Source organism: Monodon monoceros, unplaced genomic scaffold, assembly GCF_005190385.1.
Source record: "Monodon monoceros isolate NGI ecotype Baffin Bay Population unplaced genomic scaffold, NGI_Narwhal_1 Super_Scaffold_10, whole genome shotgun sequence".
Taxonomy (NCBI): Eukaryota; Metazoa; Chordata; class Mammalia; order Artiodactyla; family Monodontidae; genus Monodon; species Monodon monoceros.
The window spans coordinates 12,285,821-12,306,826 of NW_021703766.1; the positions used below are offsets into that span (position 1 = coordinate 12,285,821).

The 21,006-nt window shown below is 59.7% G+C and overlaps 1 protein-coding gene across 4 annotated transcripts in view; it reads left to right on the plus strand.

Moving 5' to 3' along the window:
• Window positions 1-2,323: 2,323 nt before the first annotated feature.
• BCAR1 (BCAR1 scaffold protein, Cas family member) overlaps window positions 2,324-21,006 on the plus strand; it is a 35,746-nt gene continuing 17,063 nt past the window's right edge. Inside the window, exon 1 of one of the 4 annotated variants that reach the window (XM_029205596.1) lies at window positions 2,324-2,513. In XM_029205596.1, coding sequence (XP_029061429.1) covers window positions 2,502-2,513 — 12 coding nt within the window. In that variant the 5' untranslated portion in view covers window positions 2,324-2,501. Of the gene's footprint in view, window positions 2,514-14,981; window positions 15,172-15,429; window positions 15,756-19,367; window positions 19,389-21,006 lie in introns of those variants that run through there. The other 3 variants (XM_029205576.1, XM_029205614.1, XM_029205622.1) reach the window with 3 other exon arrangements.

Consider the following 21,006-nt stretch of genomic DNA (forward strand, 5'->3'; position numbering starts at 1 on the left):
CTCATCAACAGTGACCGAAGCAACATGCTAATGTAGGACTATTACACATTGCCTGCAGGCGCCTCCAAAGGCTCACTGCATTCTCCTCGGCCAGGGGCTCCTCTGGCAAAGCCCAGGGGATAGAGGCTGGGTTTGGGTGTCTGGAGAACTGGGTATGAAGCTTGTCTCCGCCCAGATTTACTCTGTGGCCATGTCCAAATTCCCTTCCCTCCCAGTGCCAGGTGCAACAATAAACCCTGTCTCCCTGGGGCCCTGGTAGCCCTCGAGGACCCTCTCAGGGTGCTGGTGCCTGCTCAGGCAGCCCAGCTGTTACTTGTGGTGTAATTGCTAGTCCTGAGGTGCCCAGAGCCTGTTTTTTGCAGGACTGAGTGAGTCATCCTGGGATCATTTGCCTGCTGGGCAGTGGGGGATGTTTGGTGACAGTAAGGGAGGAGCATCCGCTGTTTTTTCACAGACACCTGGTCGTGCTGGGGAGGATGCTCAGTGCCCTGACGGGGCTCCTCTGGCTGCCCCCAACACCACACCCAAGGCCCTGGGTCCCTGCCTCAGAGTGAGTGAGGGTCTGGCTGAGCCATCCCTCCTCCTGCGCTAAGGGATGAGTTAGTGATGGCCTTCCCGAGTAAGCAGTCGTTGGGGGTCAGTTGGAGGCAAGGACTGATGGTTTGGAGGTTGTGGCCCCAACCACACCCCTCTGTTGGGTTCCCATTTCCCTATATCCAGGAGTGTGGAAGGAGTCCTTCCCCATTGCTCACCCAGCTCTGGCCTGGGCACTGAGAGATGGGGCCGATGGGAGAGAAGACAGGAGCAGTGGGTGATAAGAATACAGACGGGGCTTCCCTGGTGGCACAGTGGTTGAGAATCTGCCTGCTAATGCAGGGAACACGGGTTTGAGCCCTGGTCTGGGAGGATCCCACGTGCCGCAGAGCAACTAGGCCCATGCGCCACAACTACTGAGCCTGCGCGTCTGGAGCCTGTGCTCCACAACAAGAGAGGCCACGATAGTGAGAGGCCCGCGCACCGCGATGAAGAGTGGCCCCCGCTTGCCACAACTAGAGAAAGCCCCTGCACAGAAATGAAGACTCAACACAGCAAAAATAAATTAATTAATTAATAAACTCCTACCCCCAACATCTTAAAAAAAAAGAAAAGAAAAGAATCCAGACAAAGTAGGAGAGAAAGGAGGGTTGGAGCCTGGGCTCCAGGAGGAAGGCTCAGTGTGGTAGGGGGAGAGGGTGGCAGAGGAGGGACGTCTGAGACAGCGGGCATGTGTGGCCTGGAGCCCGGGCACTAGGCTGAACTGCTGCTCCCAGCTAAGGAGACCCTGTGCCAGCTGGATGCAGGCAAGTGGGCACGGGCAGGGCTGCCTGCCAGACAAACACAGAGAGCCCTTTGAGTGGGTGGCAGCTGTCACCCCAGACTCCCCTCTGTTTGCTGTGGCCCTGCCTGCCCCCTCTAGCCCAGGAAAGGCCCCCAGGAAGCAGGGACAGTTTGTATGTGATGGGCAGCATAACAAAGTGGTCAGACCCTTGGTACTGCCTTCTGGTAGCCGAGGGGTCTCAGAGCCTCAATCTGTTCGATGTAACATGGGAATAGCAAGGCCTACCTGGCAGGGGGTGGGGCAATTAGGATGCACAGGTATGTGCACAGTGCTTGGACACCATGTCAGATGTGGAAGAGCTGAAGAAATCGGGAGTTTAACCCGGAGAAAAGAAGGCTCAGGCCCTGGAATGCCTGTCTTCCAGTGTCTGAAGGCTGGTCTCTGGTGCAGGGACGGCCTGGTTATGGGTGGCCCTTGAGTGGGGGTTACCAGGAGACAGGATCCTCCCTAAAAGCCCGTCCAGCTCTGTCAGGGTGACCTGACGATCAGCCAGGCTGTTCCCGGGGAGGGGCAGTCAGGGGAGCGCAGAGCAGGTGGAGGAGCTCTGGGCAGAGCTGTGTGTGGGGTTTTGGTGAGGGCGGGGGGAGGCGGGGGTGTCGCTGGGCTTTCAGCTGGGTGAGTGGGAAGGGTTTCTAGGAGCCCTGCTCCGCTGACTTGCAGTAGCCCTCAGACAGAGATTGGGAGCCCAGCCAGACCACCGGGCAGGCGCCCAGCACCCTGGGCTGGGCAACGTGGGGGTGGGGGTGGGGGGGTTCTGGCCTCCAGACCTAGAGGGCGCGCAGGAGATGCTGCGACTCGAGGTGGCCCCTGAAGGACGGGTAAAGGGTGGAGGCCGAGCCTCGTCGCCGCGTTGGGCCGACAGAAAAATGCCGGGGTCCGGGGTCCTCGCCTTTAACGCGGCCCCGGGCGGAGGAGACCGGAGGGGGAGGGGCGGCACGGGGCGGCGCATGCGCGGCGTGGGCTGGAGCGGCTGGACAGTCCGGCTGCCGGGAGATCGCAGGAGTCAGTCGGGAGCCCCGAGAGCGCCGGGACCCCGCGCGGGGGGCTCTGAGCGGCGCGGCAGACCGGCGTCCGCAGCCTGCCGGCGCTGCTGCCCGCCCGGGCCCCGAGAGCGGTGGCCAAGATGTCCGTGCCGGTGAGTACTGACCGCCGGCCGGGACCGCGACCTCGCGCCGCCCGCTGCAGGCCTAATGCCGCCGGGGCTCCGGGCTGGGGGTCACCCCACCTGGGCCTTCTCGCGTCGGGGGATGGGGGCAGCCTGGGGTTTCTCCGCGAAGCCGGCCTCTCCGCCCCCGCCTTTCTTTCCATTCTCTCCCTGGAGAGCCGGGTCGGGCTGGGGTCCATGCTGTCCCCCAGGAATCCCTCCACCACCAGGACGGCTAGGCCTAGTGGGGAGAGGTCTCTGCCGCTCCCCGGGAACCCTCCTACAGGATGGTTGGGCTGGGTGAGGGGGCGGGGTCTGCGTAGTACCCCTGGGAATCACCTAGGACAGCTGCCCTGTTGTGCTCAGGGACCTCACGGGGATGGCCAGGCCTGGAGCCCGGTCTGTACCTCTCCCAAGACCGAGACACCCTTCACCCGGGGCAGCCTGGCGGGGTGGAGATCTGCGCCTACCCCCCAGAACTGGCGGATGCACTCACTTTCCGGGGAAGTTTACCTCTGCGGCTGAACCCCCAAGGGTTCAGGGCCCAGCCTTTTCTTCCCTCCTAGCCATGGGGGCTTCTCTTCTCACCCGACACCCACTCCTCCTAGCCCAGCAGGCAGGCTTGGGCAGCCCCCCAGGGCTCCACACTTTGGCCGGCAACTGGAGGCATCTGAGTCCCACCTCCTGAGGGTGGCAAGTGATCCTGGCCACCGCTGGTCACCAAGCCTCAAGCGCAGGCCCTAGCCCGCTTTACAGATGCACAGACTGAGGTGGGGGCTGACACCCTGCTTCCTTCCTTCCCGGAAGGGGCACCTTCTGCTGGAAAGCTGTGGCCTCCAGCCATTGTTTCTCTGCTGCCTTAGGGGCTTTCCCTCTGAGAGGAAGGGGCAGTGGCCCAGCGCGCCTGTCCCCTGACCTGTTTCTGGAACTGCTTGTCACTTGGGGGACCCCGTCCTTACGGTGAAGCAGACAGCTGGGGCTTCCTGGCAGGGCAAGTGGACTTTTAATTACCCACCGTAGAGTGTATGGAGATTACTGGAGGAGAGATGCTGTGTAAGTGCAAAGCATTGTTATTATGGAATTAAAGATCCCAGCTCCTGCCCGCCTCCAGAAGCAGTAATGCAGAGTTACTGAAGAAAAAATTAGGGCTTCCAGACCGTACTGATGTGAAGTCCCCACCCCCATCTGTTCTGGTTCAGAGCATAATTGCCTCATCTTTAGAAAGAAAGAAGACAGAAAATGCCTGCCAAGCCCTTCTCCTGCCCTGCTTTCCTGCAAAGCTCTGGGTCTCTTCTGGCTCGGGGCATTGGGGGACCTGCCCTGATCCTATGGGCACTGACCAGAGAGATGAGGTGGGCCACCTGAGCCTGCTTGAGGACCTGACCAGAGAGATGAGGTGGGCCACCTGAGCCTGCTTGAGGACCTGAGTCTCCAGGGCAGTAGTGAACGGGGCATGTGACTCCGGCCACATAAGAGGCTGGACAGCCTAAGTTTGGGATGTCTGCGCTTGATTTGGTGTGGCCTCCACAATCACAGCAGAGGTGCGGATCTGGAGTCTGGGATGGCACCCAGACCCCTTGCCTTATAGAACTTTGGGCAGCCTTCCTGGGCTCTGTGCCTCAGTGGCCCCATCTGTAACAAGAGAGGGATGGTGGGAGGGCCAGGCTCTGGGTGTGATTTGGACAGACAGGCACTGCTGTGGACACCTGCTGTGGAGACCTGCAGTCCAGCTCTGCTCCGTCTCTACACACCATTGCCAGCTCCACGTCGCTTCCCACCCTCCCATCTGCAGCCACAGCCCTTGGAGATTCTGAAGAGGGGAGTGGGGGGGGGGGGTCTCACCCTCTGTCCCCTACATGCTGGGCTGTCAGATCACCCTGGCTGTCTCCTGGGACCTTGAGCAATGTGTGAACTGGTGGCACTGGGAGAGGAAGTTCATTCTGGGAGCAGCCATGAAATGTTCAGAAAATTGCTTTCATGTGCTGATGAGTGGTGAGGCCAGCCAGCCTCCTGCTCAAGCCCTGCTTTGCGAGCCCAGAATGGTGACCGCCCATGTGGTGCTCACGGACACATTTGGGTTTTAAGCATACCCCTTCATTTGGGCAGTCTTTTCCTGGATGGGGCTGACGCAGGCACTTCGGCCCATAGCAATTATAAAATGCTTCAGAATGGGATGGGAGGTGATGGCGGTGAGAGAAGAGGCTGGGGCGAACCAGGTTGGGACAGGAGTGACCTCCTGAGTGTTAGAGCTGGGGGGCCCAGCAGGGATCAGCTTGTCTCCCTCTGTCATTTGACTCACGTGGGGTCTGGGGCCCAGAGAGGGGAAGGCACATGGGGTCCTCCTGACTCCCTGCTTTGTGCTTCTTCCTCTGCCCAGAGCTGAGGCACAGTTCACACAGCACCTGGAGGTGCACTTCCTGGGTGCTCTCTGACATCCGCCTTCTTCTTGGGTATGGCTGGTCAGCACCCAGGACTGTCTCTTCTCTCTGGGCAGGCAGGAAGCATTTGGAAGGAAGATGGCTGTGCCACCCCCTTCAGACCCCTGGTGGGCATTGGAGTGACACTGCCCCCCGGCACTGTCAGGCAGGAAGCCAGCTTCCAGCTTGTAGAGAAGCTGCCTGCTCTCTGTTCCTGCCTCTTGTTTCCTGTCTGGGAAATGGGCACAGCCATTCCAGCCCCTCCTTTGCTCCTTTGTTAAGTGAGGAATGGGTCCTTTCAAGGAGCTAAGTGCTGACGCGTGTTGAGTGCATTCTGTGTGCCAGGTGGTGGGCTCGGGGAGGACCTGTAGTCTTGCCAGGGTCGCCTGGCCACTGAGAGATGGAGCCAGGGTGGGAACCAAGTCTGGCAGGATCCAAAGCCAGAAAGTGAGTGTGGCCTCTCTAATTGTAGGGGCTGTGGCCTGTTGAGCCATCCACAGAGGCCAAGGCTGCTGAGAGAGCGACCCTCTGCTCGTGGCTTTCTGAGCATGAGTTTGGGTAACCCCTTCAGCACCCCTGGACATGAGGCAGCTGGGCCTCTGGGCAGCCAGGCAGCTCGCCCGGGGCTGTAGCCCTGCGGGCCCCAGCAGCAGTCAGTGGAAATCGGCGGGGCAGGAGTGGCACCTGGTTGAACCTCTGCCAGTGGTCCCAGGGTGCCCTTTGTGCCTGGCTCTGTGCCAGCCACCACTGTGACTGGAGAGCTGGCCAGGGAGCTGGGAGGCTCTGCCCTGGGCTCACCACTGGCCTGGGCAGCCAGGCCATGGACAGCTGGGGCCTGGTAGAACAGGCTCAAAAGAGGACAGTGGGAAGAGGCAGTGTCCAAGTCCAAGGTCCTCAGTTCACTCTCCAAAGGCCCTGGCACGCCCCTGCTGCCACACTCCTCCCGCTGGCCTTGGACTCTGCCCGGCCCTCCCTCGGCAGGAAGGTCTTCAGCCGCTGCCCCGCTCACCTCGTCACTCCCGCTCGCTTAGGCAGAGGGCAGCGTGCCAGGAAGCCATCCAGGATTCCCATCTGTGATAGTGCATTCATCCTTGGGGTTATCTGGTGCCTGCTAGGTTCCTCAGGGCAGGACCAGGCCTGCTTGGTTCCTCTCTCTCCAGCCTATCCTGGCCACCTGCCAAGGAAGTGGCCCTGGGAGCACCGAGGAGCCCACCGCCATATAGGAGTCTATGTCCCTGTGCAGAGAGCCTGCATCCCAGCCACTGTCCTGGAAGCCTTGTTGGGGGCTGAGTGGGTTCCCAGAGAGGCTAAGTCTGGGTGGGGAGGATTTGTGGTGGGTTGAGGGCAAGGGCTCCAGAGTGAATGGTGCTGGCTCGTCTGAGCCAGTTACTGAACCTCTCTGAGCCTGTGTCCTCTGTGTTGTGGGGATGTTAACAGCACTGAGCTCTTGGGGTTTTATGAGAACTTGGTGAGGTTTGCAGAAAGCTTTTACTAAGAGGCTAATAAGTCATAGCAGCTACTGCTGTTGAGGTTATTATCTTTATCCTGCCACTGTTGACTGGTGCAGTGGCCGAGACCCACTCCTGGCACCGGCACGACCAGCTTGGGAAGAGATCAGCTCCCTGCCCCCATAATGTTCCACGCCGCCCAGCCTGCCTCCAGTAGCTTTCTCTTTATGGTCGGTTCCGGCCAGGGCCTTAGCAGTGGAATGACCCCAGCCCCTCCCCTGCCTCTTGAGCCTTGGATGGACAGGTACGTGTCCTCACCCCACAGATAGAGTGGCCTCCAGTGGGGCCACCGTCTGGTCCACTGTGCCTCAGACCAGCTGCATGCCCTGCCCTGAGGGCCCCCAGGAGCGGGTGCAGGGCTGCCGGCTTTGGGAGCTGTTGGATCGGTGGGTACAAGCCTGACTTCAGATGTGGTCAGCAGTGGCCTGGCCAGCATGGAACAGGCAGGGTCCTGGGTGGGAAGAAGAGCACGCCGGAGGTGGGTCCTGGTACTTTAAGGGAGGGGGCTCAAGCTTGTGGGTGAGGCAGGTGGGCCGCAAGGCTGTGAGGGTGGCACCTTGTGACCCCCCGCCTCCCATGGCCTGGCATGAGGCCTGAGCTGCACCTGCCCTCCCGTCTCCTGCCCTTTCTGTGCTCTTCTTTGCCTCCCCAGCCTCTGACTTGGCTTCATCGCGACCGCTTGCTTTGATTGCATCCTAGTCTAACCCTGTTGTTTCTTTGGCTTTCTTTAGTTTGCTGGGCCTTTGTCTCCCTCTCTTCAAGAAAAAGACCTGGAGGGGGGACTTCCCTGGCAGTCCAGTGGTTAGGACTCTGCGCTCCCACTGCAGGGGGCTCAGGGTTTGGTCCCTGGTCGGGGTAAGATCCTGCATGCTGCTCAGCCCGGCCAAAAAAGAAAAAAAGAAAAAGACCTGGGGACAGGTTGGGGACCTTGGAGGTGGTGATGCATGCCTGCTCTGCCAGGAGAGGCGGTCACAAGTTGTGGCTCTAAAGTTAATCCCTTCTCTAAGGGGAATTAGAGGCTGAGGGAACTTTTTAGTAATTTTAATTTATTATTTAAACCCTGCTGAGTTCCAGTAAGGAGTTGAAGCAGATTATAGTGAAAGACACAAACAGTCTGGGATCATCGAAAGACCCAGAACTATGTACTGTATGGGGAAAGTAGGCATGCAGGTTTAACTTGAAGCTCCCTGACAGCCAGGGCAAAAAGGGTAACACGGTGGGTTTAGGATTGCAGTACCTATTTTTTGGTATTCCTAATGCTGTGTATTGTTTCCTCTGTGCTTTGTTTTATTTTTACCAGTTGAGACTCTCTTGTTGAGGTAGATTTTCTTTTTTTTTTAATTTTATTTATTTTTGGCTGTGTTGGGTCTTCATTGCTGCATGCGGGCGGCTGTCTCTAGTTGCGGCGAGCGGGGACTACTCTTCGTTGCGGTGCGCAGACTTCTCATTGCGGTGGCTTCTCTTGTTGCGAAGCACGGGTTCTAGGGCGCACAGGCTCAGTAGTTGTGGCACGCGGGCTCAGTAGTTGTGGCGCATGGGCTTGGTTGCCCCGTGGCATGTGGGATCTTTCCAGACCAGGGATTGAACCCATAACCCCAGCAGTGACAGGTGGATTCTTAACCACCGCGCCACCAGGGAAGTCCCTGAGGTAGATTTTCTATGTAGTGAAATTGAAAGATGTTAGGAATACAGTTGAATAAGTTTTGACTAATGTAGACCCCATGTAACCATCAATCAAATCAAGATAATGAACCTCTCCATCATCTCAGAAAATTCACAAGTACCCCCTTCACAGTCAAGTGTGCCCTACCCCCTGTAAGGTGGTCAACATTCTTTTTTTTTTTTTTAAAAGGAAAAGCTATGATTATCCTGTGATCTTTTTTTTTAAATTGATTTTTATTGGCGTATAGTTGATTTACAATGTTGTGTTAGTTTCTAAGGTGGCCAGCATTCTGATTTCTCTCATCATGGCATGGTTTTCCCTGTTCTTGAACTTGAACTTGAACTTGATGTAAGTGGAAGCATATAGTATATACTCTGGGGTCTGGCTTTTTTCATTCAGCAAAATGATTTTGAGATTTTCATCCACGTGGTGTGTATCAGTAGTTCCCTTTTCGTTGCCTTGCTGAGTGTTCCACTTTCGACTGAATTTATGTACTTATCCATTCTCTTGCTGATGGATACCTGTCTCTAGTCTTTCTGTGCTGTGTATTTTTAATACTGGAACACACTAGCGTTAGTGGTGGTGTAATACCCTATTTCAGTATTTTATAAAACCTGATATCCAATCATATGTGCGTTGAGGCATGCCCAGAGAGTCGTCTGTGCCCCCAAATCCTGGATTCCCCAAAGTTACACGATTGTCAGAGTCGTGTGACCACATGCCTTCTTGTTCACAGCCCTCCACAGGTATCCAGGGTTTGAATTCCCTCTTCCCAGGTTGGCCATGAGGTGAAGCGTCTTAGGTTTTTGAGTCACCTGTGTTTTTCCCAGGCCTCTGTGCCCACCAGAGGTCCTAGTGGGGAGAGGCTTCTAGGAGAGGATGGAGCCTGTCTTGGGAGCTGACCCTATCCCTCCACCCTCCCTGGTCGGGACAGATTCCTGGTCTCCCCGCTTTGTCCCTGGCTGCCCGCCAAGACACCCCACCAGGCAGACACTCCTGGCTGCTCCCAGTTAACTCTGGATGCCCCCAGCCTGCAGGACACCCGCACCACTCAAGAAGCTAAGAGCAGGGAGCGGTTGCTTGAGAGCCACTCCCTGCTTCCCTAACACCTCTGTGCTCTGCTCTTCACACCGAGGGAATTGGCTGCCTGTGCTATTCTTACAAACCTTTACTGTTATTTTTTTCTGCATAATGAACCTTAGCAAAAGATTCACACATCTGCTCAAATGCTACCTCATCAGAGAGGAGCCCCCAGGCACCTTGTATAAAGTAGCTCCTGCCTCCAGTCTGCCCTCTGCTGTCTGCTTGGTTCTCCCACAGGCGCTCCCATGTTTATCTGTTTGTCCCCCTCACACGCCCTGGAGTGTAAGTTCCTTGAGGACACGACTTGTTTTCCTGGCAGCCTATCCCAGCAAGGAGTGGGTGCTATAGTATGTGTAGTGATAGGCCCAGCCACTCCCCACTCCCCCCGGCTGAGGGGAGACCCTGCCCAGCACCCAGTGTTGGCTGGTGGAGCTGGGGGCAACAGGGCTTCGCAGAACGATTTTTGCTGCAGAATCTCAGACGAGGTTGAGGTTTTGTTCCTCGTGTGGTTCGGGGCTAGGGAAGCTCAGGGCCCTTGAGCAGCAGCTGGGAGGACAGGGAGGGCTTACTGGAGTGCACTTGTGCATGAGCTGTGGGCCCAAGGGAGTGTGCTTGGCAGGGCAGGGGAGGTGCGTGAGTGTGCTGCTGACACCAGGGTGCCGCCATGCACTGCGCCTGCACGTGCCTGCAGTCTCGTGGCCTGGTGGTGGGCAGGGCTCCTGGCAGTGGTTACATTTAGCAGACGCACTAACCAAGGCTCTGAAAGATGCAGTGACCACTGAGGTCCCATGCCAGGTGGAATCTTTAATGGGCTCTACTCCTGTCCTTGTAGGCTACACCTGGGTGAGGATTGGGCCTGGGTCTCCTGGGGCACATGGAGCTTTTCTCTGTAGGTTGGAGCAGGCTCAGGTGGGAGGTCCCCAGTGCGGTTCGAGGAGGGAGAAAAAGCCACACTTCCTCGATGGCTGCTGTAGCTGTGCTCTCTTTGTTTTCACGCCTTCCTGTACTCCCACCCCACTGACCCCAGAGCTCCCAGGGTCCCTCCTGTGACTCCACTGACCTCCTGACCCCAGCTGATGTCTGGCCAACACTGCTGCCCCTCTGGGGGTCTCTGTGGGTGTGGGCACCTGTGCTGCTATGGAAGCAGGCTCGGGGGGCAGCAGATGGCATGTGAAGTCGCCCCTTCTCCCTGCCCTGATATGCTGGAGCTGGCTGCCATGGGGAGAGGCAGGTGCAGACGGCTGGGACTGCTTCTTGACCACACCCCGGGCCCTGCCCACCCAGGCTGTCAGCCTGAGCTGGGCCTCCAGCGGCTAAGCTTTCTCTCTGAGGACAGGGTCTTGTCCCCAGCCCTTCCTTCCCCCACCCCCGTGTCCTCCCTCAGGCAGTGCTGAGGTGGCTGCCGCTGGGTGAGGACCCAGGGAGTGGTGTCCCAGTGCCATCAGGGAGGGCAGCCTTCTCATTATGCACATGACATGTGGGGCCTGGTTTTTGCTTCTCTGAGGCACATGGGGAGGGGGGTTCGAAGAGAAGGGAGGACTCAGGCCATGGGGGCAGCACCCTGGGCTGGGGCAAGGAGCCCCTGGGAAGTGCCCCAGCCTTGTGAACCGAGCTGCTCGCTCACTGAAGCAGGCACCTCCCCGCAGGTGCCTCTGCTGCTCTTTCATTTCCAGGTTAGAAAAGCAATTAAAAGAATCGGGAGACTGTTGCTCCTTCCAGTTCCCCGTTCTTGAAAGAGCCAGAGCTGGAGGGGAGGGAGCTGCGGGAATGTGGGGGGCAGTGGATTTGCTGGGATCCAGGCCCATCTACCCGCCTCCGCCACCCCTAGGCTCTGTCCCCACACCTTCGGTCCTGGTTGTGCCCTTGTACCCTGGTCTCTGGGGACTGGCCTGGGACGATGCTAAACGGACTCGAAGGCTGGGGACTAGAGCCCACCCCCCCGCAGTCCGAGTCACCACTGCAGTGACAAACAGACTGCCCCATGGTTACTCCGCCCTTGGAGAGCAGGGGAGGACGGGAGAGCTCTTTATGGCTCTGACGCCCGCCCTAAGCGTGCAGACTCTGCTCTGTCTGAGATCACCTGGGGTGCTGTTCTGTGGGCACACCCCTGGGTAGCCAGGTACGGTTACATTTTTAGTTTGTAGCTTTGTCACTTCCTGGAGGTGTGACCTGGGCAAGGCACTGCCCCTCTCTGAGCCTCTGGGTGGTGGTAGTTATGTCCTGGTCCCCAGGAGGGCAGTGAGGGCTGGCTGACACTGGGTGTGTGGGGTGTCCAGCCTGTGTGACAGTGGTTCTCGATGCAGCGGGCTGGCCTCTTCTCCAGGCCATCCACAGGGGTTCCTCCACCCTTGCCCAGGCAGGGCTGGCTCCGGCTTGCAGGCTGGCTTGGAGCTTGCCAGTGTGCGTGGCCAGCCCAGGGGCAAGGCGTCAACACCCATAGCCCTACAGATACATCATTTCTTCCTGTCCCTGGGCTGGCAGCACTCACCTCCGGCCTCAGGAAATCCTTTCCTGCTGCTGCTCCCAGAGCCGGCCATCAGCTGACCCATCCAGCCACCCTCTGTGCTGCTGGGAAAACCAAGGCTTTAGGAGGGGAAGGGGGCTGTCTGAGTCACACTGTGCAAGCCATTTTAGCCCACTCTTTTCACTGCTCATCAGCATTTTCTTGCATGATTTTAGTCTCTGAAAGTGGCCGTCTTAATAGCTGCACAATCTTGCATTGGGAGGCTCTGGTTGCCCAGCCAGTCCCCTGTAGCTGGGCATGTAGGTTATGCCCCCCCTTTGTTTGCTGTTATAAATGCTGCCACAGACATTGTTGGGGCTAAAGCAAGAATAGTTCTTTGTGTTGTGGGTCTGACCTAGAGAATAAGACCCCAAAAGCCCAGAGAGCAGGAGCCGGGTCTCCCCACTTAGGGTCTAGGATCAGCAGCAGCCCTCACCCCAGTGGACACTTTAATGGACAGATGAGAGCCAACGTCCCTGTGTGAGTCTTAACCACTGGACCAGCAGGGAAGTCCCTGGGCCCCAGTTCTGAACTCAGTTGTGTTTGAGGGTGGTGCTTGGGTCTCAGATGCCTGTCCTTTGGGGTCTCTGAGTGCGGCAGGGTCCTTGGCTTTCCTGAGTGTCCCTGCCCCTTGATTCCCTTTCTGCCCTGTCCTGAAGTTGCCTACCACAGGGGAGTCAGGGTGGACTGCACTCTAGCATCCCCACTGTCCCTTCTGTGGCCACCAGTTCTTTCCCTTCTGTGGCTGAAGTCTGTGGGATGGGGCAAGGGGCAGTAAACTGGGTCTCAACCTCTTCCTCTGGAAGACGGGGCTAATCGTGAAGGCTGTTTTGCAGGATCACTGCGGGCATGAAATGAGCACGTGGTCATAGAGACCTTGGCCCAGGGCCAGCCTGTATGCTGTCCTGGGGGCTGTGTCACTTGGCAGTCGGCCCGGGAGGGTCTGCTCCCCCATACACCCCAGCCAGAGCCTGCCCAGTGGGTGCCCCTCCCCCACTCCCCCATGGCAGGCCTGGGAGGGGGTATTCCTCTCCCCCTCCAGCTACTCCCCTTGCAGCACAGTGGGGCACAGATCCTGGGGCCTTGATTCCAACGCGGAAATGCCCTTCGGGGAGGCACCCTCTTGGGGGGGGGGGGGCGGGGAGTTTAAGTGGAAAAGCAGCAAATTTTTGAAATGCCTGGGCCAGAGCTGGGTTCTCCTCCCCCGCCTGCCCGCCCACAGGAGCAACCCCGCCCCCAGCGCTGCTTTAATCCAGCCCCAGAGAGGGAGGGTCTCCGGTCCTCCTCCTCCCAGGCAGCCTCCTCCTGTCTCCCAAGGCCAGCTAGGACGGAGTAAGGCCAGCCCTTTTGCGTCCCTGCCCATTCCTGCAGAGACCTCCTGCCGTCTGGCTGTGAAGCCTGGTCCCCACCCCACTCCCCACCGGAGTGGAGACCCGGGGAAAACCTAGGGACTTCCTCCAGCTCCCAGCATGGACAGATGTTCACACACAGCCCAGCTGGTTCTGATCTGATTCCTTGGAACCTGGAATGCCAGCCAGGCTGAGGACAGGGGCAGGGGCAGGGTTTCGGAGGGGCTGAGCCCGCAGTTTCCTTTCTGACTTTGGGGCACAGCTTTGGGAACAAGCAGGAGAGGATACTCTAGGTAGCGTTCCCCTGAGAGCTGGCTCTTCTGTGGGAGAACTGGGCTGTTTTGAAGGTTACAGGAGGTCCCGTCTTGAGGAGGGCAGAGGGTAGCAGCTAGTTGTCCCATTCCTTCTTGAGGACTCTGGGTCACACTGAGTCCAAATCCCATTGCTCCTTACCCACACCCTATGCTGGGAGTTCTGTCCAGTGGTTCCCCGAGAAACTTTGGGGGAAATGCAGATGTCCAGATTCCCCCCACACCCGGGATTTCTGGAGGAGGGGACCTGTGGGAGGGGTTTTTTAGGAGGGGATTCCTAAAAAACAGGAATCTGTTTTTTGACAAGCTCTCCAGGGGACCTTTAACCAGCCAGACTTGGGGTTCCCTAGCCCAGCTCCTTCCTTTTACAGATGGGAGAGGGCCTGGCCAAGGTAGCACACCTGGTGAGAGGCTGAGTCGGCCATCCCTGGGTGTCAGGTGGAGGGGCACCTGTGAGTGCACCGTGGGCTTGTATGCATTTTATAGGCCGTGCCCGAGGGTTCTCTGCAGGGTGTGCCCCCATGCTTCCCTGGAATTTCGAGCTGCCTGATGGTGTCCACACACTCAGTAAATGGGACAGTCTAGTTCTGGAGAGGTCCCATCCTAGATCTCTCTGCAGACCACTGTGCAAACCTGGACTGTGCTCAGGGACTCTGGCTGCCTACGTGGGGTGACAGTCACCAACTTGCCCCCCTAGGGAGGGGGAGCTCAGGAGAACCAAGGCACCCTCCACTCAGTTTCCCTGTCGTGCTTCTTCCCTCCCCCTCATTCTCATCAGCATCCCTCCTACCCCCTGTTGCTGAAACAGGAGTCGTTGGGGCACAGGCGTTAGCCCTGGACAGGGCTGACTGAGGGAGGGATTGGGGTAGGGGCACATCTCCTAGAGCAGCACCGAGACAGTGGGGGACACTTCGAGGAGACTGAATTCAATTCCGAGGAGAAGGTGGGAGATGGCAAGCTTCTTGTCCCTGGGTGCACTGGAACCTCCCGCGCACGGCTGGTAGAACATGATGCGCTCCGGTTCTACTCTCCCTAGATTACAGGGACAGCCGCAGTCCCCAGCTTCCTTGCTGTGTCTTCATAACCTGGGGCTCTTACACCGAAGGCCTGACCAGAGTCGGTGCGGTGGTCGTATTATTAGTTTTCTGCCAGCTGGGACATGCCCTTCTAGATGCAGATCTGAGTCGGACTGCCGGATGGACACGCGTGAAATGCCCCAGGTTGGTGGGCGGGGAAGGCAGACTTGAGGCTGGTGCCTCCGGGGCTGCAACGGCCACGGGGGAGGAGAGCAATCCCGGCAGTCTTCCCAGAAGAAGAAGGCTTAGGCCTTTGAGGAGGGGCGCGTTCTCGCCCACGGTGGAGGGCAGGGATGGGCGTGCGGAGAAAAGGCGATATCCCGCGTGTCCGGCAGGCGCCTGGAGCCTAGCGCGGGTGCAAGGGTGCGGGTGGGGGTGGACGGTCCCACTGGGCGGCGCGTGCCCGCGCGCTCCCGCAGCCAGCCGCGCCCCCGAGCCGGCGGCTCATTTGCATGGGGAGCCCGAGCGGCCAATGGGCGCGCGCGACCGGGCATGCCGGGAGCCGGGCTGGGCCCGCCGGCCTTGGCGGCGGTGGCGGGCGGGGCGAGATGGGACCGGCTCTGTACGGCGACGGCGGCGGCGGCAGCGGCAGTGGCCTGCGAGGTGGCTGAGGCGGCCGGACCAGGACCCGGGCGGCTTCGGGGCTCTCGGGAATCCGAGAGCGCGCGGCGCGGGCAGTTCGCTGTGCGCCCTGCGGGGAGCCGGGGCCCCAGGCCGACCCGACACGATGAACTACCTGGTGAGTGCGGTCAGCGCAGCCAGTGCGGCCCGGAGTCCACTCGCGGTGGCCGGGGCGGCGTCCGCGCGCCAGGGAGTGTCGGCCGAGGTCCGCGTACCGGCTTGGAGGCGACCCAGCTCTACCCGCGCCCGGGGCGGTCCCAGGCGGGAAAGAGTTAAGTGAGTGGCATTTCCTGCCGGACCTGCGGGTCCTGGGAACTACGGGCCGCTGGAGCCTCCGCGGGGGCGTGACCGGGCCGGGGTCCGAGGTCCTGGAAAACCCCCTTTCTGCCCTGGCCGGGGCTCCCGGAGGCCAGAACTGCGGAGGATCCCAGAGCCTGCGCACCCCGGGGGCGGCTGGAAGGACCGGACTCGGGGGCCGCCGGCCGGTAGGAGAGTTCCTGGATCCGGGAAAGTTGCTGGCCGGAGGCCCGCTCTCCCTCTGCCGGCCGCTGCCTGCTGGATGACCTTGGGCCTGTGAGCCCTGTCTCCGAGCCTCACTTTCCATCGCTACGAGGAGCGGTCCGAGGTCCTTTGGACCGTGAACTTCCAGGAAGCAGGGTGGCGATCCGTGTGTTTTGGAGTGAGGGCTGCCCATGCCCCCAGGTTAGGGGTTGAGGGGTGGGTGAGCAAGCGCGGGTGTCCACGGAGAAGTTAATAATTAACCCCCGGCCCGCCCGCGCTGGATTCCGGGACCCAGGGCGGGAGATTCTCGGTTATTACCTACCGTGGTTGCAAAAACGGTTGTAGGAGCCGGGTCTTGGCAGGGGAGTCCAGGGCCGCGCCGCGATCCCGTGGTCCTAGCCTCCGCGGGTAGAGCGTGGGAGCTGGGGAGGGGCGGGGCCGCTGCCCGGGTGGCCGCAGCCCCGGCGCCCAGCCCCTCATTGCTGCTGCAGAGCCCAGAGCGGTGTTGAAAGATTCGGAGAAGCTGAGATTTGCTGAGGGCCGGGCGTGGTCAGGGAGTGTGAGGGGGTTAGAGTCTGGGGAGATGTTGGGGTCTCCCATCCCTCGGTAGGAGCAGTGGCTCCCTAACTGGTCTTGAGAACAGGGAGTTTATTTCCTTGGCACTCTTAGCATGAGGAAGAGTTATTTCCTTGGCACTCTTAGCATGAGGAAGAGTCTAAGCTGGGAGGTACTCTCTGGGTTTGCTGTGCAGATTTCAGCCAGGCAGGGAGATGTTCCTCATCCCCCTGGGCTGGGGGACACGCCTCCCGCCCATGACTCTTCCCTTTCCAGGGTGGAGAGCTGATGGTGGGAGTGGAGGGATGGCAGGGCTAACAGGCTTAGAAAAGCAGGAGAAGGGCCCAGGTGCAGGTGGAGACTGGCAGGAAGGGAGGTCTGGGAGGACCTGCCGGCAAGCTCTCCTGGCACTAGCACCCACTACCCGCTTGCCGTGGGCAAGGAAGGAGTCCTGTAGGTGCCGGGTGGAGGCAGGGCAGGGCAGCCCCAGCTTCTGCCAAGGCAGTCACCCTCAGCTCCCGGTGATTTTAAAAGAGGGTGACTTTTACGCTTGTGCTGAACAGAGACGTTAGCGTTGTGGGCTGGCATCATCTCCCCAGGCTTGGGCAAGGGATTGAAGTAAGGGCAGTGCCACTAGGGAATCCTTCCTAATCAGGAAGGGCCCCTAAGACACCTGCTCTCCCCGTGAGTCATATAGATGGTACCAATGGGGAGACTGAGGCACAGAGAGGGGCAGTTACTTGTCCTCACAGAACCGTATCCAGAACATAGTCTCCTGGTATGGCCCCATGCTCTAGCCACGTGCTCCCCCTGCTCTGGGATTGAGGGTGCTCTGGCCCTTGGGGTGCTGCCATGCTCTACTGGGGCTGCCAACTTGGTGGGGTCTCTCTGGCTCCAGAACTGTTCCTTAGTAGCCCCCTCCTGGCCTCCATTATTCTTTTAGGAGATCCCACCACCCTTTGTCTCTCAGGCCTGGAGAACTCCCTCCACCGTGCCCCAGGAGCCCACAGCCAGTTGGGGCAGCCAGAACCAGCCAGCAGGTGGAAGGGGGAGGAGCAGTGTTAGAGTCATGCTTGGAGGGCAGGCTGTAGGGTAGGGCGGGGACAGGGTCATTCTCCAGCAGAGACACTGGCCAAATTCCTCCTCCTCTGGATCCTTAAGGCCCCCAAATAAGGGGCTACAGAGTGGCCTCCCTCCAGGGGGCAGGCTGGGCCCTCTAGCACTGGGGAGAGGCCCTGGCTCTCTCTTTGTCTCGTTGTGCTAACTTCCTCCCACCTCTGAGTGAGGAGTGGGGCAGAGTACCAGCCTGCCGTGGAAGGAGCTCAGAGGGTGGAGGGGCAGGGCCCCGTCTCAGTCCCCTGTTTCCATTGCGTATCCTGAAGTCAGGGGCTTGGTACTTTTTTTGAGCTGGAGAACCCTGCTTTTTGTGCCAGTGTGTCCTCCTCCATCCCTGCGGAAGCAGACGTTGCTGCTCTAAGGGCTGCTGAAAGCTGTCATTTAGGGCTGGAGAGGGGCAGAGCTGAGGAGGCTTTAGATGTCCAGGTGGGGAAACTAAGGCTTCGTAAGGAGTGAAGTCCCTGCTGTCCCACCCGGGCTTCTGCCTCTGCCCCTCCAGTGGCATATCTGGGGCTGGCCACGGTGGGTTACCAGGGCCTGGTACTGTCCCTGAAGTGAAGGTCAACCTCATGCTGGGCCCTCTGCTGAGAGACCAAATCCCAAGACTGAACAAGCCGGTCTACTCAAACATGTCTGGGGTCTGTCAGCCTGGGTCGGTTCCCTGGGCTGGGTGGCAGTGATGAGGGTTCTAAGGGGTTGAGGACCACTCCCAAGCTGTCAGAAGTTGGGGTGGGCTGGAGGGTGGAGGGCTCCGCTCTCGTGTCACCCGCATGGGCTCCTTGGTGCCCTGGCCCCAGACCCACCTGTTCCCACCGTCCGAGGTGTGTTGGGGGCTGCAGATGCCATGTTCTGCAGTAGGAGGGCCCTCCCCATGCCACCTCTCTTCCTCTGCCCAGCCTCGCAGGGACAGTGTCTGGGATGCCCTGGCAGGAGTGGGGCCAGGGGCCTGCTTCGGCCCAAGAGCTGGGCACAAAGACATCTGCTCTTGCCACTGTAGCAAGGCCAGTTCAGGGCTCCTGATTGTCTGAGGGGGCTGCTGGTGGTGGCCACCCACAGGTGGGTTTTTAGTCTTTTGTTCTGTAGACCTGTCCTCTGGGTGCTGTCAGGCATGGGGCTGAGGACCCCCACACGGCCCCTGCTCTGTCCTCTGAGCCTCAGGCACTGCCAAAGCAGGCAGGGAAGGAGCCATGCTCCCCTTGTCCCGTTGGAGTGGCTCTGGAATGGGAGGCTCATCCACGCTTGTCACGCTGAGCACTGAGGACTTGAGCCCAGACCCTGGTCACTCAGTTGTCCTGGAAGAATTAAGGGGAGGGTGATGCCAAGGCCTGCTGTTGCGGAGTTCCACAGGATGAGGGTGTGGGGCCTCCTGGGAAGGGAAGAGGCACTGCCCTCCCAGCCCCATCGCAGCCGGGAGGCGGAGCAGAGGATTGTCAGGACCCTGGCCAGTGGGCCTGTAGCCGCTGCCCCTCCGGCGGGATTCCCAGGGCACAAATGAGCAGCGGTTGTGGGTGTAGACCGCCACTTGGGCACACGTACGTCAGGCCTGTATCCAGTGGCCACGGGGGCTCCTTGGGACAAGCAACCAGAATACCCCAGAAATAAACTTGGCCCAGGTTTGAGATGGTTCTTTGTATGAAGAGAACTAGAGTTTCCCTAGTGACTGCTGTGTGTGGGGCTCTGTGCCTGGGGTTGGGGTGTATGTCAGGGTGGGGGACAGGGAGGGATGGAAAAGCCCTGTGAAATTTCCACTCCTGGCTTCCATGGACCTAAGCAGTACCCCGGGAGCCACCCAGCTGCACTTTGTCATACAGCAGATCTGCCTCTGCCACTTCCTGACCATGACCCTGGCGAGTCAAGTGTCTGTTGTGCACCTCAGTCTCTCCATCCGTAGGTGGAGGCAATCACAGTGTCTCACAGGGTTGAAAGAGATAATTGAGGTACATAGAAGAGCCCTGTCTCTCACTGCCGGCGTTATCGTCATCATTGTGAACTGTCAGTCTCCCCACCACCAGGTAGCACCGTCCCGCAGAGTCGGGGTTTGGGGATACCCAGAGCACATCCAGGGCTCTCTGGGGCAGCAGACCAAGGGAGAACCCGTCAGATGGCCGCTGACACGTGCCCGTTGGCGGCCAAGGCCCAGCTGCTCCGTGTCTGAGGGCCTGGGTGAGTCTGGCGCACACAATGAGGGCCATTCTCAGACCCGGCAGGGCCGTGGGGCAGCCCTCTCAGCTCCCGTGTGCAACAACCAGGGTGTTGTTCTGGGCGGGCCTGGCTGGCAGGCCACTGCCTGGGGGGTGTTGGCGTTGGGCAGGGGGCTCTCCTCTGTCCCCTCCCTCTGGGGTGAGTGAGCCCAAAGGGCCTTTCCTGGCTTTCTCAGGCGTGGCCGCGCGGCTCCCAGGGAGGGCAGGGCACCACCTTCCGCAAGGGGGGCTTTTGCCTGAACCCGCCCATCCAGCAGCCCCACGCTCAGCCCTGCTCTGGGCCAGGCCTGGCATGCATGTGCAGCGGAGGGACGTTCCCTGCTCAAGCAGACAGGCCCCTCCCATTCTGGGCACCCGGGTTGGGGGCACGAAGTGGGCAGTAACAAGAGCTGTTGATCAGCACTTCGAGGTGGGGACAGTGAGGTGTGGGTGCCCGGGGAGGGATGTGGGAGCTTTCTTGGCGGGGTGGGGGGGTGACACCCAAGTCACGTCCTGAAGGAGGAGTAGGACACAGCGAGAGGTTTCCTAGGGTCGCGGGTGAGGCGGCTAGAGACTCGGGCGAGTCAGCAGCAGTCTCCGTGGTGCCTTGGACCCAGGTGGCTGGCAGAGTTGGCCTGGACTGCGATGGTGCCCTGGTGGTGTGCCCCTCCCAGAGGTCACAGCTGTGTCCTCTTGTGAGCTTGGGGGAAGCACTTGATGGGCCCAACAGTGAGGAAGGCTGGAAAGCCAGGTTCTGGGTAGACTGACCCCGCTCTTCCAAGCTGGGACAAGACACTGGGTCCTGGGGAGCATGTCCAGAGCAGGAATGCTCAGGTGGTGTGGGTTTTGCCTTATTCTGCCATGGGATGCCACCATTTGGACGACATGGACTGAGCTCTCCCTGCAGCATCCCAAGGCACCCTGCAGTGTGACCGGCCCAGCCTGCCTGCCGGTCCAGGGCCACAGTCCTGTCTCCCCTCCAGCCTTTCCCTATTTCAGTGTCTTGGCTCATGCCTGCGCTCTGCCCACATGCCCTTCCCTGGCTGGTTTCATGGTCGCCTAGTTTTCGGTCTTCATGAGTCATCTGAAGTGTCCTCCTTGGGGGAGGCCACCTCTGACTGTCCTATGTGTAGTGGCCCTGTTGCACATGCCACATCTCCCCCTGCCCTGGCAAATCGTTTTGTGTCTGCCTGCCCTGCTGGGATGCAAGCCCCGTGCAGACAAGGGCCTGGTCGACCTAGGCTTGCACCGTCTTGCAGGGCCTGGCCCAGCACCTGGCAGAGGGCAGATGCCAGGTGAATCTTTTATTAAACAAAAGAACTTCCCTATGAAACCAGGATTGTCACCTTAACACAAGGGATCTGGGTGCTCAGAGAGGCTAAGGGACTTGCCCAAGGTCCCCAGCAGTGGGAGGGAGAGCCAGGCCCAGGTCTGGTCTTAGCTGCTGCTCAGCACTGGAGGGAGAAGTGTGTCAGGAGCAGCTGGAGAGGCTTAGGGGCCCAAAGGGGCGGGTGCTTGGCCAGCTGGAGCGCTGCGGCGCCAGCAGTGCCCAGGACTGCGGAGCGCCTGCCTTGGGGGCTCGGCGGGGGGAGGGGGGCACC